The following is a 19,231-nucleotide window of genomic DNA, read 5'->3' on the forward strand; positions in this document are numbered from 1 at the left end:
TGCTTCCATGTTCTAGCTATTGTAAATAGTGCTGCAATGAACAATGAAATACATGTTTCTCTTTCAATTTTTTTTTCCTCAGGGTATATGCCTAGAAGTGGGATTGCTGTGTCATATGTGGTTTTACTCCTAGTTTTTTTTTTTTTTTTTTTAAGGAATCTCCATACCATCTTCCATAGTGGCTGTATCAATTTACATTCCCAGCAAAAGTGCAAGAGCGTTCCCTTTTCTCCTCACTGTCTCCAGCATTTATTGTTTGTAGGCTTTTTGATAAGGGCCATTCTGAGCAGTTTGAGGTGGTATCTCATTGTAGTTTTGATTTGCATTTCTCTAATAATGAGCAATGTTGAGCATCTTTCATGTGTTTGTTAGCCATCTGTATGTCTTCTTTGGAGAAATGTCTGTTTAGGTCTTTTCCCCACTTTTTGATTGGGTTGTTTGTTTTTCTGGCATTGAGTTGTATGAGCTGCTTGTATATTTTGGAAATTAATCTTTTATCAGTTGTTTCATTTGCTATTGTTTTCTCCCATTCTGTGGGTTGTCTTTTCACCTTGCTTATAGTTTCCTTTGCTGTACAAAAGCTTTTAAGTTTAATCAGGTCCCACTTGTTTACTTTTGTTTTTATTTCTGTTACTCTAGGAGGTGGGTCATAGAGGATCTTGCTTTGATTTATGTCATCGAGTATTCTGCCTATGTTTTCCTCTAAGAGTTCTATAGTTTCTGGTCTTACATTTAGGTCTTTAATCCATTTTGAGTTTATCTTTGTGTATGGTGTTAGGAAGTGTTCTAATTTCATTCTTTTATATGAAGCTGTCCAGTTTTCCCAGCACCATTTATTGAAGAGGCTATCTTAGCCCCATTTATATTCTTGCTTCCTTTGTCAAAAATAAGGTACCCATGGGTGCATGGGTTTTTTCTGGGCTCTCTATTTTGTTCCATTGAGCTGTATTTCTGTTTTTGTGCCAGTACCATACTGTATTGATGACTATAGCTTTGTAGTATTATCTGAAATCAGAAGATTGATTCCTCCAGCTCCATTCTTTCTCAATTCTGCTTTGGCTAATCAGGATCTTTTGTGTTTCCATATGAATTGTGAATTTTTTGTTTCAGTTCTGTGAAAAATACCATTGGTAATTTGATAAGGATTGCATTAAATCTGTAGACTGCATTTGGTAGTATAATTATTTTCACAATATTGATTCTTCCTACCATAAACATGGTATATCTTTCCACATGTTTATGTTGTCTTTGATTTCTTTCATTAATGTCTTATAATTTTCTGTGTACAGTTCTTTTGTCTCCTTAGTTAAGTTTATTCCTAGATATTTAATTCTTTTTGTTGCAATGGTGAATGGGATTGATTCTTAATTTCTCTTTCTGATTTTTCATTATTAGTATATAGAAATGAAAGTAATTTCTGTGTATTGATTTTGTATCCTGCAACTTTGCTAAATTCACTGATTCACCCTAGTAATTTTCTGATACTATCTTCAGAGTTTTCTATGTACAGTATCATGTCATCTGCAAACAGTGAGAGCTTTACTTCTTTTCCAATCTGGATTCCTTTTATTTCTTTTTCTTCTCTGATTGCTGAGCTGAGACTTCAAGAATTATGTTGAATAATAGTGGTGAAAGTGGACACCCTTGTCTTGTTTCTGATCTTAGAGGGAATGCTTTTGGTTTTTCACCATTGAGAATAATGTTTTCTGTAGGCTTATCATATATGGCCTTTATTATGTTAAGGTAGGTTCTTTCTATGCCCATTTTTTTGAAGAGTTTTAATCATAAATGGGTGCTGAAATTTGTCAAAGGCTTTTTCTACATCTATTGAGATTATCATATGGTTTTTATCTTTCAATTTGTTAATGTGGCGTATCACATTGAGGGATGTCTATATACTGAAGAATCCTTACATCCCTGGAATAAACTCAACTTGATCATGGTATATGAGCTTTTTGATGTGTTGCTGAATTCTACTTGCTAAAATTTTGTTGAGGAGTTTCGCATGTATGTTCATCAGTGATATTGGCCTGTAGTTTTGTTTTTTGTATTGTCTTTGTCTGGTTTTGGTATCAGGGTGATGGTGGCCTTGTAGAATGAATTTGGAAGTGTTCCTTCCTCTGCAATTTTTAAAAAGAGCTTTACTGTGGTACATATACACAATGGAGTATTACTCAGCCATTAAAAAGAATACATTTGAATCAGTTCTAATGAGGTGGATGAAACTGGAGCCTATTATACAGAGTGAAGTAAGCCAGAAAGAAAAACACCGATACAGTATACTAACGCATATATATGGAATTTAGAAAGATGGTAACAATAACCCTGTGTATGAGACAGCAAAAGAGACACTGATGTATAGAACAGTCTTATGGACTCTGTGAGAGAGGGAGAGGGTGGGAAGATTTGGGAGAATGGCATTGAAACATGTAAAATATCATGTATGAAACGAGTTGCCAGTCCAGGTTCGATGCACGATACTGGATGCTTGGGGCTGGTGCACTGGGACAACCCAGAGGGATGGAATGGGGAGGGAGGAGGGAGGAGGGTTCAGGATGGGGAACACATGTATACCTGTGGCGGATTCATTTTGATATTTGGCAAAACTAATACAATTATGTAAAGTTTAAAAACAAAATAAAATTTAAAAAAAAATGAAATGCACTGTTGGAGAAGACTCTTGAGAGTCCCTTGGACTGCAAGGAGATCAAACCAGTCAATCCTAAAGGAAATCAGTCCTGAATATTCATTGGAAGGACTGATGCTAAAACTGAAACTCCCTTTGGCCACTTGATGCAAAGAACTGACTCATTGGAAAAGACCCTGATGCTGGGAAAGATTGAAGGCAGGAGGAGAAAGGGATAACAGAGGAAGAGATGGTTGGATGGCATCACCGACTCGATGAACATGAGTTTGAGCAAGCTCCGGGAGTTGGTGATGGACAGGAAAGCCTGGCATGCTGCAGTCCATGGGTTGCAAAGAGTGGTCATGACTGTGCAACCAAACTGAACTGAATTATATCAGTATTATTTTAATATCAATTTGACTGTTTTTAATCATTAATTTTACTAAGTATGTTCCATATTTTGTCTCTCAGTGTTTTTTAAGACTATTTCTTGAAACAATATTAACATTTTTGTTTGAACTGAAAAACAAAGTTGAATTTTTTTCCCTAACAAAACAGTGTGATTTAGCTAACTTTTTTACAACAAGAATAGGCTTTGCTAAGTGTTTTGCAGTGGATATTTCTGGATATTGAGTGACCTAAATCTTGAGCTCTAAGGTTTTGGCTAATGTGTATCTAAAGAGCATTGTAAAATGAAAGTACTCAGACTTCCCTGGTAACCCAGTGGTTAAGACTTTGCAAAGAAAAAAAAGAGACAATTAAAAAAATAAAAAAAAGCATAAAAATTTTTTTAATTTAAAAAAAAAAAAAAGAGCTTTAGAAAGATAGGCATTAGTTCTTCTCTAAATGTTTGATAGAATTCTCCTGTGAAGCCATCTGGTCCTGGGCTTTTTTTTTTTTTTTGGGTGGGGGGGGGGAATGTTTGATCACAGCTTCAATTTCAGTGCTTGTAATTGGATTGTTCATAATTTCTATTTCTTTCTGGTTCAGTCTTGGATAATTGAACTTTTCTATGAATCTATGGATTTCTTCCAGGTTATCTATTTTATTGCCATATAGTTGTTCATAATAGTCTCTTATAATCCTTTGTATATCTGCATTGTCTGTTGTAACCTCTCCTTTTTCATTTCTAATTTTGTTGATTTGATTTTTCTCTGTTTTTTTCTTGATGAGTCTGGCTAAGTGTTTGTCAGTTTTGTTTATCTTCTCAAAGAACCAGCTTTTAATTTTATTAATCTTTACTATTGTTTCTTTCATTTCTTTTTCATTTATTTCTGCTCAGAGCTTTACAATTTCTTTCCTTCTACTAATTTTTTTTTTTTTTTTCGGTTGTTGTTGTTCTTCTTCTTTTTCCAGTTGCGTTAGGTGTAAAGTTAGGTTGTCTATTTGATATTTTTCTTTTTTCTTGAGGTAGGATTGTATTGCTATAAGCTTCCCTCTTAGAACTGCTTTTGCTGCATCCTATAGGTTTTGAGTTGTTGTGTTTTCATTGTCATTTGTTCCTAGAAATTTTTTTTATTTCCCCTTTGATGTCTTCAGTAACCTGTTGGTTATTTAGAAATGTGTAGTTTAATCTCCATTTGTTTGTGTTTCTTACAGTTTTTTTTTTTGTAATTGACATCTAGTCTCATAGCATGTTTTCATCAGAGAAGATGCTTGATACAATTTCAATTTTCTTAAATGTACTGAGTTTTGATTTGTGACCCCTGATGTGGTCTATCCTGGAGAATGTTCCATGTGCACTTGAGAAGGTGTATTCTTCTGCATTTGGATGAAATATCCTGAAGATATCAATAAGATCCATATCATCTAATGTATCATTTAAAATTTGTGTTTCCTTATTAATTTTCTGTTTTGATGATATGTCCACTGGCATGAGTGGGGTGTTAAAGTCTCCTACTATTATTGTGTTACTGTCAATTTCTTCTTTTATGTCTGTTAGTGTTTTTCTTGTATTTTGAGGTGCTCCTATGTTGGGTGCATAGATATTTACAATTGTTATGTCTTCCTCTTGGATTAATCCCTTGATCATTATGTAGTGTTCTTCTTTATCTCTTGTAATCTTCTTTATTTTAAGGTCTATTTTGTCTGATATGAGGATTGCTACTCGAGCTTTCTTTTGCTTCCCATCTGCATGGAATATATTTTTCTGTCCTCTCACTTTTGGTCTGTATGTGTCTTGAGGTCTGAAGTGGATTTCTTGTAGACAGCATATATATGGGTCTTTTTTTTTTTTTTTTTTTTTTTTGGTATCCATTCATCCACTCTGTGTCTTTTGGTTGGAGCATTTAATCCATTTACATTTAAAGTAATTATTGATGTATATGTTCCCATTGCCATTTTCTAATTGTTTGGGGTTGATTTTGTAGATCTTTTTTCTTCTGTTGTATTTCTCAACTATATAAGTCCATTTAACACTTGTTGCAAAGCTGGATGGTGGTACTGAATTCTCTTAACTTTTGCTTGTCTGTAAAGCTTTTTATTTCTCCATCAATTTTGAATGAGATCCTTGCTAGGACATTAATCTTGATTGTAGATTTTCCCCTTTCAGTACTTTAAATATATCCTGCCATTCCCTTCTGGTCTGCAGAGTTTCTGCTGAAAGATCAGCTCTTAAGCATGCGGGGTTTCCCTTGTATTTTACTTATTGTTTCTCCCTTGCTGCTTTTAATTCAGGGAATATGCTTCCCTGGTGGCTTAGACGGTAAAGTGTCTGACTGCATGCAGGAGACCCAGGTTTGATCACTAGGCTGGGAAGATCCCCTGGAGAAGGAAATGGCAACCCACTCCAGTACTCTTGCCTGGAAAACTCCATGGACAGAGGAGCATTGTAGGCTACAGTCCATGGGGTCGCAAAGAGTCAGACACGACTGAGCGACTTCACTTCACTTCACTTTGCTATGCACAAGCCTATACTATAATTAATAGAGCCCCTTTGAAAAATAATAACTTTCTCATCTCCCCCAGGTGAAGGGCTGGGAGCAGTAAAAGGTCCATCGTGGAAAGACATCTTGAAAGCAAGATGTTGAAGTACTGATGTGACTGATGGAAAACCATTAGTGACTGTTCCCATAACCAGAGACTTGAAGGAGATGCTGAGAAAGGGCATCACTAGCCAAAGGGCTAAACAAAGTCATGAAAGGCCTGAAGGTTTGACACTGAAGACTGTGCATTGTATATCTTTATCCCCGATCTGAGATTGTAAAGAATAGATATCTCTAGAGCATGAGTAAAGAAGTAGAAACTAACAATAAAAGGCATGCGAGGATTAGGATCTGGGCTTTTGACTGCGATTGGCATCAGCCCCCTGATTCCCACTTTATTTCTGAGTCTTATTTTTCCTTATTCTTCTGCATCACCACTCCCTCAGGTCGGTTTGTTGTTGGGCTGGTCCCAACATTAATATTTTTCTTTGTGTTTAGTCTTTGTTAATTTGATTAGCATGTGTCTTGGTGTGTTTCTCCTTGGGTTTATCCTGTATGGGGCCCTTTGTGCCTCTTGGACTTGGTTGACTATTTCCTTTTCCATGTTGGGGATAATTTCCAACTATAATCTCTTCAAAAATTTTCTCATACCCTTTCTTTTCTCTCCTTCTGGGACCCCTATAATTCAAATGTTGGTGCATTTGATATGGTTCCAGAGGTCTCTGAGACTGTCCTCAGCTCTTTTAATTATTTTTATTTTATTCTGCTTCTCAGAAGTCATTTCCATCATTTTATCTTCCAGCCCACTGATTTGTTCTTCTGATTCAGATATTCTGCTATTGATTCCTTCTAGAGTATTTTTAGTTTCAGTAATTGTGTTGTTTGTCTCTGTATGTTTATTCTTTAATTATTATAGGCCTTTGTTAATTGATTCTTGCATTTTCTTCATTTTATTTTCAAGGTTTTGATCATCTTTACTATCATTATTCTGAATTCTTTTTCAGATAATTTTATTTCCTCTTCATTTATTTGGACTTCTGTGTTTCTAGTTCCTTCATTTGTGCAGTATTTCTCTGCCTTTTCTTTCTTTCTTTTCTTTTCTTTTTTTTTTTTTTTTTTTTTTTTTTAGGTTATTGTGTTTGAGGTTTCCTTTTTCCAGGCTTCAAAGAAAGTTGAATTCTTTCCTTGAAGAAAGTTGAATTATTTCTTCCTTTTGGTTTCTGCCCTCCTAAGATTCATCCAGTGGTTTATGTGAGCTTCATATAGGGTGAGATTTGTGCTGAGTTTTTGTTTGCTTGTTCGTTTGTTTTTCCTCTGATGGGCAAGGCTGAGTGAGGTGGTAATCCTGTATGCTGATGGTTGGGTTTGTATTTTTGTTTTGTTTCTTGTTTAGATGAGGCATCCTGCACAGGGTGCTCCTGGCGGTTGGGTGATGCTGGGTCTTTTATTAAGTGGTTTCCTTTGTATGAGTTCTCACTATTTGATACTCCTTAGGATTAGTTCTCTGGTATTCTAGGGTCTTGGAGTCAGTTCTCCCACTCCAAAGGCTCAGGGCTTGATCTCTGGTCAGGAATGAAGACCACAAGTGATTTGTTATACCATTAAGTGAGATTAAAACAAATATCCAAAAATGAGAAACCAAAGATGAATCCCAGACAATTGCAGTTACAAAATCCGGCAAATAATAGTTAAAATAATGGAATATAAACATATACATATACATATACACCCATGAGCAAAGTGAAAACAGTCCAACAAAAATAAAATACAGTAGATTGATCTGGCAAACAAAGGAAATCAAAGATTATATTTACCAGTTAAGAACAATACTAACTTATGCACAAACTGGAAAACAAAGCTAAAGCAAGGTGCCAAGTGGGGAATAAAGCAGTGAAAACAAAACTAACAAATATGTTGAGAGGAAAGGAAAGAAAGAAAGAATAGGTATGCAAAGTTAAATAGAGGTGTATGAAGAAGATTTATATACATTAAAGATTAACTGCAAGGGGAAGAGAACAGTAGGAAAGGCAAATAAAAGGAATAAATGTAGAAAAAATATAATAGGTTTAAAAAATTCAAAATTAAAATTATAAAAAAGAGAAAAGAGAAAAAAAGGAAGAAGAAAGAAAAAGGGGGGGGGGGGAGGGGAAAACTCTACAGAACTGCAAAAGTCCAGTGTAGAGGCAAAGGTTTATAACAACAATAGAAAATGTGACTGAATACACACATATACATATACACCCATAAGCAAAATCCAAACAGCTCTCCAAAGATAAAGTACAATAGATTGACCCAGAAAATAAAAAAAGCCAAAAACTATACCTACCAGAACAAAACTAATTAAAGCACAAACTGGAAAACAAAACTAAAGCAAGCTGCCAAGTGGGGAATAAAGCAATGAAGATAAAACTAACAAATATGTTGAGAAGAAAGGAGAGAAAGAAAAGAAAGAAAGAATAGATATGCAAAGTTAAATAGAGGTAGAAAAAGAAGATTTATATATGTTAAAGATTAACTGCAATGGGAAAAGAACAGTAGGAAAAGCAAACAAAGGAATACATGTGGGAAAAAATAATAGGTTTAAAAAATTAAAAATTAAAATTAAAAAAAGAGGAAAAAAGAGAGAGAGGACAACTCTACAGAACTGCAAAACCCAACGTAAAGGCAGAGGTTTATGACAACAATAAAAAACGTGACTGAGGAAAAAAAAGAAAAAAGCTCAAAAGCTTAACTGGATTTCTTAGTGCCAATAAAATTGACAACTATAACAGAGGGGGGGGAAAGGGGAAAAAAAAAAAAGAATCTACAGAATAAGTAAAAAAAAATAATAATAAATGTTTTTCTTGAGTCACTGCTGTAAGAGTCCTTTCCCGCGCTGGGAAACACAGTCCACCTTAACTCCCTAGGGTGCCCTCCAACACTGTGCTGATCTCTGGACCTGCTGTAGGGGCTGCTCAGATTCTAATCTGGCCCTACTCCTGTGTGTTCTTGCCTCCAATGTCCACAGCTATCAGAGCTAGTGCATTTTCTTTTGTGGGCACTCTCAATGGCCTTCTATACATTCCATAGATACAGAGTCTACTTAGTTGATCGTGTGGCTTTAATCTACAGCTTGTACAGCTGATGGGAATGTTTTGGCTCTTTTTTCTTAGCCTCACTACCTCTGGGTTTCAGTTGCGGTTTTATTCCCACCTCTGCATGTAGATCGTGCACTGGGGTTTAGCTCCTGAGGCTGCCCTGGACTTCAGTCTGCCCCAGTGAGGGCCAGGTGTGAAGGTGGTGCAGCTGCTTGGGTCGCAGGGGTTCTGGCAGCACCAGATACTAAGGGGGATTGGCGGCTAGGGCCGCAGGAAGTATAGTGCTCTAGAAGGCTATGGCAACTAGTCTTGGCCAATACGCTCCAGTATTCTTGCTTGGAGAACCCTCTCTCTGACAGAGAAACCTGACAGACCACAGTCTACAGGGTCGCAAAGAGTTGGACATGACCGAAGTGACCCTGTACGTGTAAATGCAAGACTATTTTTTTTTTGCCTGTGGCATCTCGTCCCCTGTGAGAGTTGAGCGTGAACATGGTGCAGCTGCTTGCGTTTCGGGGATCCTGGTGGCGCCAAGTGTGCAGGAACACAGACTGCTTCCACTGCAGGAGGTAGGCCCTATCAGAGTCTTTTTCGAGCCTCTTGTAGCTGGTGATCAGAAGGCCTCTTTGGCCAGTCTTTCTTCACAACTCCACCCATTTGGGCACTTAGAGGGCTCCTTTGCCTGGGGTCAGGCTCATAGAGGGGCCTCCCTGACTGGGGTCGTACTCTGTAGATTGGCACATGGGACACTTAAAAGGGCACTCTAGGTGGGTTCCTACTCTGCAGTTTGGCGCATCAGTTACTGAAAGGAGTACCCTGCGTGGGGTCCTACTCTGTAGTTCAGTGGAATCAGGTGTTTGATGGGCCAGCCTCTCTGTTGTTCTGCTGCAAATGCTGGCATGTGGGGAGAAAGAGGCTATGGTGATGGCTTCACCCCCTATGCGTGACTCAGTAGTATCGCCTTGCTTCCATGGTTGCCTGGCTTTCTTCTACCGGCATTTCCCACCACTATCTCCTCCCTCACATCCCCTCAATCCATCACTCTGCAGTCAACCGCAGCCCTCACCCTGGCATTGCTCCACAATCCCTAAACTCCAGCTCCCAGCAGCTGCCCCTTCCAGGAGACCAGCATTCCTACTCAGGGTATGTATGGCTGTGGCAAGGACTGTCTGATTCTCATTCCATTTAGGCTGCCACAGATCAGCTGTTTCACTCTCAGCCTTAAATGTTTCTCCTCTGACTCAGACAGTTGCCCCAATGTGGGGATTGGACCCCTGCTTCAGTTCCCCCACCCACGAAAGGCAGGTCCAGTCCTACTAACACTCCTGTTTTCCCCCCTAGTTCCTTCACCCTACCGAATTTTGTGTGGTTCTACATATTCTTTTCCACCAGTCGGGTACTCCTGTCCACTCTCAGCTGGTGTTCTGGATGCACTTCTGTGTCTGAAGGTGTATTCCTGATGTATCCATGGAGAGAGATGTACTCCACGTCCACCTACTCCTCTGCTATCTTGTTCTCCCTTGACACTGCAGCTTTTCAAGGGCAGCATAGGGTAGTAAGGAGAAACAAGCAATGGGGCAGTGGAGTCAAAGGTAGAGAGAAAATGTAGTGCCTTGTCTGGGAATCCTGAAAGTGTTTCAGGAGAGATGAAATGTGAAGTGTCAGGAAAGATGCACCTTTGGATGAGGCAGTGTGGAGTCTTGATGAGTCTATTTCAGTGGACTGTGGAGGAGGAGGAAAGGGCCTGAAATGGAGAGTATTGACAAGTCTTTCTAGAACTTTTGCTGTAAAGTGAAGAACAGAAATGAGACACTAGCTTAAAGGAGATGTAGAGTCCAGAGAGGAGAAGAGATGGTGATGGGAGTTTATTTTTTTCTGATGGTTTCCATATTCACAGTGAAATATTAATACAATGTGAAGCATCAACTAAGAGTGAGGATGAAGAGGATGCTGTACAGGTGTTAGGAAAAGGGAAAATTCCACTTGGACCTTGCTATTCAGAGTGTGGCTCCTATTAAGATTGAATTCAGCAATCACCTGGAGCTAGCTAGAAATGCAGAATCTCAGGCCTCATCCCAGATCTAGGGAATTAGAATTTGCTCCTTACTGTTTCTCAGGTGACTGATGTGCACTAACCTAAGATACAGGAAGGTGAAAGGACTTTGGAGGAAGACAGGGCAGGACCAGGGCCTTGTGTTTGTAGACAGGGGACAGCTCATCATCGGTGTGTGTTTTCCCCAGCCCCTTGCAGCCACAGAGGCAGGCAGAGAGTAGAGGGGTGGGTGTTTCCCAGTGCTGGTGGCTTGCCAGTCATATAAGCAGGTGGGGAACAGCACATCAGTTGAAGGAGACATGTGAGTGGATGACTAGGGGGTCTGGGAACCTAAGCTGCTCAAAGAGAGGATGGAGGTACAGGAACACAACTCTGCTTAGAAATCCTCTGGAAAGCTGGTAGAAAATGCAATCCTAGAAAGCATGCCAGCTATTCTGAGTCTTTATAAATCTAAATTCTAACACGTCCCTCAGGATTTCCAAAGAAGTGCCATCGGGTCACACTTTGTGAGATACTGACCAGACTCTCAGATCTTCACAGCCAGATGGCAGCAAGAATCAAATCAAAATGGTGCCAGCAGCTTGGGGACTTGAGAATATCCTTTAATCTGTGTTATTTCTGACGTGAATATGATGATTCATTATATTAGAAGATTCATTAAATAACATTAGTATCTGTAAAACTGCTATAAAAAATGATGCCTTCTAGAGAGTGTCATACTCTTTTCAATGGAATTTCATTAAATTCTATAAATAACTAAAGACAGAGAATAAAAATTGAATTTAGGTGGCATAACTATGAATTTCACATATGTAACTGTGACTTGATATTCTGTTCCCCACAGCAAAGGATGGTGATTACTGGAGATTGCTCGTTCCTGGAAACTATAAACTTACAGCCTCAGCGCCGGGCTATCTGGCAATAGCAAAGAAAGTGGCAGTTCCTTATAGCCCTGCTGTCAGGGTAAGTGATTGTGATAATAGCTAAAATTTATTAAACACTTACCATAGGTCAGGCATATTTAATCATTATATTTAGCTTTCATAATAACTCTATGAGGTAGAGTTATTGTTACCTTGTTGTCCATCTGTTAAAAGATGAGAAAACTGAGGCCTTGAAAAGCTAAGTGACTTGCCAAAAGGCTCAGTGTTTAATTTAATACCACTCAATGTGAAACTTTGTTACCATTTCTCAATTTCTGAAGAGATCCACAAAAAAATTAAATAAAACTTAAAAAAAGTAAGGTTTTATTTGCTGATCTTGATTTATATCTAAATAATGTTCTGTTTGATTTATCTTTTTATCCCAAACAACTAGTATCATAGCTTACTCAATGAGTATTTTGAAAAATAAATTAGGCTTGCAACGTAATTTTAGGCATTAACTAAACATCTATTAAGCACATACTATGAGCAAAGTCAGGTCCTCTGTGATAAGAACTATAAAAAATGATACTTATTTAAGTAGATGCCATTTATTGATATTGATACCTACTAAGGGTGATGGTGATGAGACCAAAAATCTCATAGAGTGTGATTTTACTATTATCCTTGTAATATATTACTATGGAATGGCCTACAGGATTTCCAATTAAAAGCCTTACTTGAAAAGAATTTATTATATTTTTGGTTATATACCCTAAGTTTGGAGTATAAATGGTCGGTTTTGCAAGCTAAATATCTTGGTTTTTTAAGTGATTCTTTGGTTTCGATTGTATGTGTTTATTAGGCTGGATATGTATTAAAATCAGGAGGTAAATTTGAACAAATAAATCCTGGAAAAATGTGGCTTCAGATTCAGGTTATAAAAGATTTCATTTTGACCCTTGGCCTTTCTGCTATGTGTTAATTCAAAGAAGTGTTGAGTAGTCACATTCTTAAATAACCATAGAGTGCCTGATGAACTATGGAATGAGGTTCGTGACGTTGTATAGGAGACAGGGATCAAGACCATCCCCGTGGAAAAGAAATGCAAAAAAGCAAAATGGCTGTCTGGGGAGGCCTTACAAATAGCTGTGAAAAGAAGAGAAGTGAAAAGCAAAGGAGCAAAGGAAAGATATAAGCATCTGAATGCAGAGTTCCAAAGAATAGCAAGAAGAGATAAGAAAGCCTTCCTCAGCAATCAATACAAAGCAATAGAGGAAAACAACAGAATGGGAAAGACTAGAGATCTCTTCAAGAAAATTAGAGATAGCAAGGGAACATTTCATGCAAAGATGGGCTCGATAAAGGACAGAAATGGTATGGACCTAACAGAAGCAGAAGATATTAAGAAGAGGTGGCAAGAATACACAGAAGAACTGTACAAAAAAGATCTTCATGACCCAGATAATCACGATGGTATAATCACGGACCTAGAGCCAGACATCCTGGAATGTGAAGTCAAGTAGGCCTTAGAAAGCATCACTACAAACAAAGCTAGTGGAGGTGATGGAATTCCAGTTGAGCTATTTCAAATCCTGAAAGATGATGCTGTGAAAGTGTTGCATTCAATATGCCAGAAAATTTGGAAAACTCAGCAGTGGCCACAGGACTGGTAAAGGTCAGTCTTCATTCCAATCCAAAAGAAAGGCAATGCCAAAGAATGCTCAAACTACAACACAATTGCACTCATCTCACATGCTTGTAAAGTAATGCTGAAAATTCTCCAAGCCAGGCTTCAGCAATATGTGAACTGTGAACTTCCTGATGTTCAAGCTGGTTTTAGAAAAGGCAGAGGAGCCAGGGACCAGATTGCCAACATCTGCTGGATCATGGTAAAAGCAAGAGAGTTCCAGAAAAACATCTATCTCTGCTTTATTGACTATGCCAAAGCCTTTAACTGTGTGGATCACAAAAAACTGTGGAAAATTCTGAAAGAGATGGGAATACCAGACCACCTGATCTGCCTTTTGAGAAATCTATACTCAGGTCAGGAAGCAACAGTTAGAACTGGACATGGAACAACAGACTGGTTCCAAATAGGAAAAGGAGTACGTCAAGACTGTATATTGTCACCCTGCTTATTTAACTTCTATGCAGAGTACATCATGAGAAACGCTGGACTGGAAGAAACACAAGCTGGAATCAAGATTGCTGGGAGAAATATCAATAACCTCAGATATGCAGATGACACCACCCTTATGGCAGAAAGTGAAGAGGAACTAAAAAGCCTCTTGATGAAAGTGAAAGTGGAGAGTGAAAAAGTTGGCTTAAAGCTCAACATTCAGAAAACGAAGATCATGGCATCTGGTCCCACCACTTCATGGGAAATAGATGGGGAAACAGTAGGAACAGTGTCAGACTTTATTTTGGGGGGCTCCAAAATCACTGCAGATGGTGACGGCAGCCATGAAATTAAAAGACGCTTACTCCTTGGAAGGAAAGTTATGACCAACCTAGATAGCATATTCAAAAGCAGAGACATTACTTTGCCAACAAAGGTCCGTCTAGTCAAGGCTATGGTTTTTCCTGTGGTCATGTAGGGATGTGAGAGTTGGACTGTGAAGAAGGCTGAGCGCTGAAGAATTGATGCTTTTGAACTGTGGTGTTGGAGAAGACTCTTGAGAGTCCCTTGGACTGCAAGGAGATCCAACCAGTCCATTCTGAAGGAGATTGGCCCTGGGATTTCTTTGGAGGGAATGATGATAAAGCTGAAACTCCAGTCCTTTGGTCACCTCATGCGAAGAGTTGACTCATTGGAAAAGACTCTGATGCTGGGAGGGATTGGGGGCAGGAGGAGAAGGGGACGACAGAGGATGAGATGGCTGGATGGCATCACTGACTCGATGGATGTGATTCTGAGTGAACTCCGGGAGTTGGTGATGGACAGGGAGGCCTGGCGTGCTGCGATTCATGGGGTCGCAACAAGTCAGACATGACTGAGCAACTGAAGTGAACTGAACTGAGAGGCCAAATCAAAGAGCTCTTAGCTCCATGTGGAATGGAGCATGGCTAGCTCACGGGCCCAAAGAGGTTGCATATTTTAAATAGTCCTTTGTGGAAAAATGTATGAATTCTCCATAGACCTGATAGGATGCCCAGTCTACAGGCGAGTTGAGTTCCTGGGTTACTGATCTTCATGGTGGTTTGGAGGTGTGTGTATTCCCATCAGTTCTTTCACAGATGCAAGATTCTGGAAAACAGAACCCTGTAAAAGCTACTTTTTTTTAATTTTTATTTTTAATTAGAGGATAATTACTTTACAATATATGATGGTTTCTGCCATACATCAGTATTAATCAGCCATAGACAGAGTGAAGTAAGTTAAAAAGAGAAAGACAATATATATTAATGTGCATATATGGAATCTAGAACAGAGAAGGCAATGGTACCCCACTCCACTACTCTTGCCTGGAAAATCCCATGGACAGAGGAGCCTGGTGGAGTGCAGTCCATGCAGTCACTAAGAGTCAGACACAACTGAGCGACTTCACTCTCACTTTTCACTTGTATGCCTTGGAGAAGGAAATGGCAACCCACTTCAGTGTTCTTGCCTGGACAATCCCAGGGACGGGGGAACCTGGTGGGCTGACGTCTATGGTGTCGCACAAAGTTGGACATGACTGAAGCGACTTAGCAGCAGCAGCATGGAATCTAGAAAGAACTGATGATGATCCTACTTGCAGGGCAGCAAAGGAGACACAGGAATAAAGAACTGACTTTTGGATGCGGTGAGGGAGGAGAGGGTGGGGTGATTTGAGAGAAGTTACATCTTTTTATGGGAGAAAAGACTGCCTTTAAATAATCTGTCTATAAATAATCTGCTTTCCAAGAATCCTGAGCATGCGCATGTGCTAAATTGCTTCAGTCATGTCCGATTCTTTGCGACCTTATTAGATGAAAGCACATTTCAAACATAATGACTTTTGATATCCTTTTTCCCTAAAAGTATCTTTTTGGTTATCATGAGAGATTTCTTAGGATTTACTTTTATTCAGATGGCTAGATTGAGATTATTCTAATAAACTTTAAACCTGTTCATTTTTAATTTTAGTTTTTAAAAGTACACAATCAATTTGATAATAATATATTCTTATTTTCTCCTTTAGGTTGATTTTGAACTGGAGTCATTTTCTGAAAGAAAAGAAGAAGAGAAGGAGGAATTAATGGAATGGTGGAAGATGATGTCAGAAACTTTAAACTTTTAAGAAGGCTTCTAATTAATTGCTTGTAATCTATATAATGTATGTAGTATGATGTAATGTGGCCATTTTCTTTTAGATTTTGTGCAGTTAATATTTAACATTGATTTATTTTTCATCATCTAAATATTAATATACATTACTTAAAATAGACTCTTAGGTTAAAATATAAGAACTTGGTCTATAACATTCATTTTCCTATATATGTGATACAGAGTACTGTAGAAGAGATTTGAGTGATTTTGCCATTTTAGGCTTAGATACAATATTCCATATGTTATTTACAATATAGAACTTTTTGAGTAATTCTAGGTTTTAAAAATTAGTGAGTCCACTTATGGTTGCTGTAGGGGAAGAAGAGATGTGGAGTCTGGGATCAGCATGTACACACTGCTATATTTAAAATGGATTACAAACAAGGTCCTACTGTATACTACAGATAACTCTGCTTAGTGTTATCTGGCAGCCTGGAGGGGAGGGATATTTGGAAGAAAATGGATATATATATATATATATATATATATATATATATATGATTGAGTCCCTTTGCCATACATTCAAAACATCACAACATTGTTAATCAGCTAAACTCTAATATAAAGTAAAAATTTTTAAAAATCCTAAAAAAAAGGAAAATGTATTTGAAAAAGCATCTGTGCAATGGATAGAAGGGGAGAGTAAACAAGGGTTACTTGGACACGATAAAAGCTAAAAGTGAAAAAAAAGAAAAAATAGAGTCCCTTTAATTAATGTAATTGGTGACAGTGTCACATAATGAAGCCACTGGAAAAGTCAATAGCTACAGCTTGAGTTGTGAGCACTATACTGCAAAACTTAAACAGTCCTGTATTAATCATCATTGTGTAGTGTGCTGTCTAGCTATAGAAGTATGATCTTGTTAATGCATTCTTGATGGGAAAGTGAAAGTGAAGTCGTTCAGTCGTGTCCAACTGTTTGCGACCCCATGGACTGTAGCCTACCAGGCTCCTCTGTCCATGGGATTCTCCAGGCAAGAGTACTGGAGTGGGTTGCCATTTCCTTCTCCAGGGGATGTTCCCAACCCAGGGGTTGAACTCGGGTCTCCTGCACTGTAGGCAGACGCTTTACCCTCTGAGACAACGGGGTAAGTATACTTGATGGGAATAAAATGTAAATGTTTAGTGAGAAGTTTTATGAAAAGAGTGGAAATTGATTTCTTGCTTGTATACATTGGCGCAATAGTGTTATATTATTCAGTGTGCTAACACTACTTCAAAGTGTAGGGTTTTTCTTGGTTGTAGATTGTCCCAGAATTGCATTCTAAATGAATAAAGATATAAAAAAAAATCCCTATGGTATGTACTTTAATTATTTTTATTTTTGGTCTACAGTTTTGATCACGTGATAAAAAATGTATTCCCTTGAGAGCAGCCTCTTATTGATTCATCTTCTATAATTTTAAATTTGTTAAGTGACTGCTGTATGCCAAGTACAGTGCAAGCACTGCATGCACTGTGTACATTATTTTGGTGGTCAAAATGTGATTCCATGAATCAGGTGTGGACATAAACTTTAAATACATATACACAAAAAATGAACATGTAATTAAGCATTGTGATGAGTAAAGTGATAGGAAGGACTAGTGTGTGGATAAAGAGAAATGTCAGAGCAACTTGCTTTAGACTAGATTCAGGGATGGCTTCTTAATGCAAGTTAAGCCCATACTTAGCCTATGAGTTCAGTTCAGTCAGGTCACTTTCTCAGTCGTGTCTGACTCTTTATGACCCCATGGACTGCAGCATGCCAGGCCTCCCTATCTATCACCAACTCCCAGAGTTTACTCAAACTCATGTCCATTGAGTCGGTGATGCCATCCAACCATCTCATCCTCTGTCGTCCCCTTCACCTCCCACATTCAATCTTTCCCAGCATTAGGGTCTTATCAAATGAGTCAGCTCTTCGAATCAGGTGGCTGAATTATTGGAATTTCAGCTTCAGCATCAGTCCTTCCAATGAATTCAGGGCTGATTTCCTTTAGGATGGATTGGTTGGATCTCCTTCCAGATGAAGGGATTCTCAAGAGTTCTCTCCAACACCACAATTCAAAAGCATCAGTTCTTTGGATCTCAGCTTTCGTTATAGTTCAACTCTCACATCCATACGTAACTACTGGAAAAACCATAGCTTTGACTAGATGGAACTTTGTTGGCAAAGTAATGTCCCTGCTTTTTAATATGCTGTCTAGGTTGAACTGTGGAGTTGGAGAAGACTCTTGAGAGTCCTGTGGACTGCAAGGAGATCCAACCAGTCCATTCTGAAGGAGATTGGCCCTGGGATTTCTTTGGAAGGAATAATACTAAAGCTGAAACTCCAGTACTTTGGCCACCTCATGCGAAGAGTTGACTCATTGGAAAAGACTCTGATGCTGGGAGGGATTGGGGGCAGGAGGAAAAGGGGACGACAGAGGATGAGATGGCTGGATGGCATCACTGACTCGATGGACGTGAGTGTGAGTGAACTCCTGAAGTCGGTGTTGGACAGGGAGGCCTGGCATGCTGCGATTCATGGAGTCATAAGGAGTCAGACATGACTGAGCAACTGAACTGAACTGAACTGAGGGTGGTCATAACTTTTCTTCCAAGGAGCAAATGTCTTTTAATTTCATGACTGCAGTCACCATCTGCATTGATTTTGGAGCTTCCCAAAATAAAGTCCGTCACTGTTTCCACTGTTTCCCCATCTATTTGCCATGAAGTGATGGGACCAGATGTCATGATTTTAGTTTTCTGAATGTTGAGTTTTAACCCAGCTTTTTCACTCTTTCACTTTCATCAAGAGGCTCTTTAGTTCTTTGCTTTCTGTCATAAGAGTGGTGTCATCTGTATATCCGGAGAAGGCAATGGCAACCTACTCCAGTACTCTTGCCAGGCGAATCCCATGGACAGAGGAGCCTGGTAGGCTGCAGTCCATGGGGTCGCTAGGAATCGGACATGACTGAGCAACTTCACTTTCACTTTTCACTTTCATGCATTGGAGAAGGAAATGGCAACCCACTCCAGTATTCTTGCCTGGAAGATCCCAGGGACGGGGGTGGGGGGGAAGGGGGAGGAGGAGAAGCCTGGTGGGCTACTGTCTATGGGTCTCACAGAGTCGGACACGACTGAAGCGACTTGGCAGCAGCAGCAGCATCTGCTTATCTGAGGTTATTGATATTTCCCCCAGCAATCTTGATTCCAGCTTGTGTTTCATCCAGTCCAGCATTTCTCATGATGTACTCTGCACATAAGTTAAATAAGCAGGGTGACAATATACAGCCTTGATGTACTCCTTTTCCGACTTGGAAGCAGTCTGTTGTTCCATGTCCAGTTCTAACTGATGCTTCCTGACCTGCATACAGATTTCTCAAGAGGCAGGTCAGGTGGTCTGGTATTCCCATCTCTTGAAGAATTA

General features: G+C 39.0%; 1 protein-coding gene across 1 annotated transcript in view; it reads left to right on the plus strand.

The window, feature by feature from the left end:
- The window catches only part of CPE (carboxypeptidase E), a 154,686-nt gene extending 138,360 nt beyond the window's left edge, over window positions 1–16,326 (plus strand). Inside the window, exons 8-9 of the mRNA XM_055550261.1 lie at window positions 11,525–11,643; window positions 15,710–16,326. Coding sequence (XP_055406236.1) covers window positions 11,525–11,643; window positions 15,710–15,808 — 218 coding nt within the window. The 3' untranslated portion in view covers window positions 15,809–16,326. The remainder of the gene's footprint in view (window positions 1–11,524; window positions 11,644–15,709) is intronic.
- Window positions 16,327–19,231: the final 2,905 nt, after the last annotated feature.

Source organism: Bubalus kerabau, chromosome 16, assembly GCF_029407905.1.
Source record: "Bubalus kerabau isolate K-KA32 ecotype Philippines breed swamp buffalo chromosome 16, PCC_UOA_SB_1v2, whole genome shotgun sequence".
Lineage (NCBI taxonomy): Eukaryota > Metazoa > Chordata > Mammalia > Artiodactyla > Bovidae > Bubalus > Bubalus kerabau.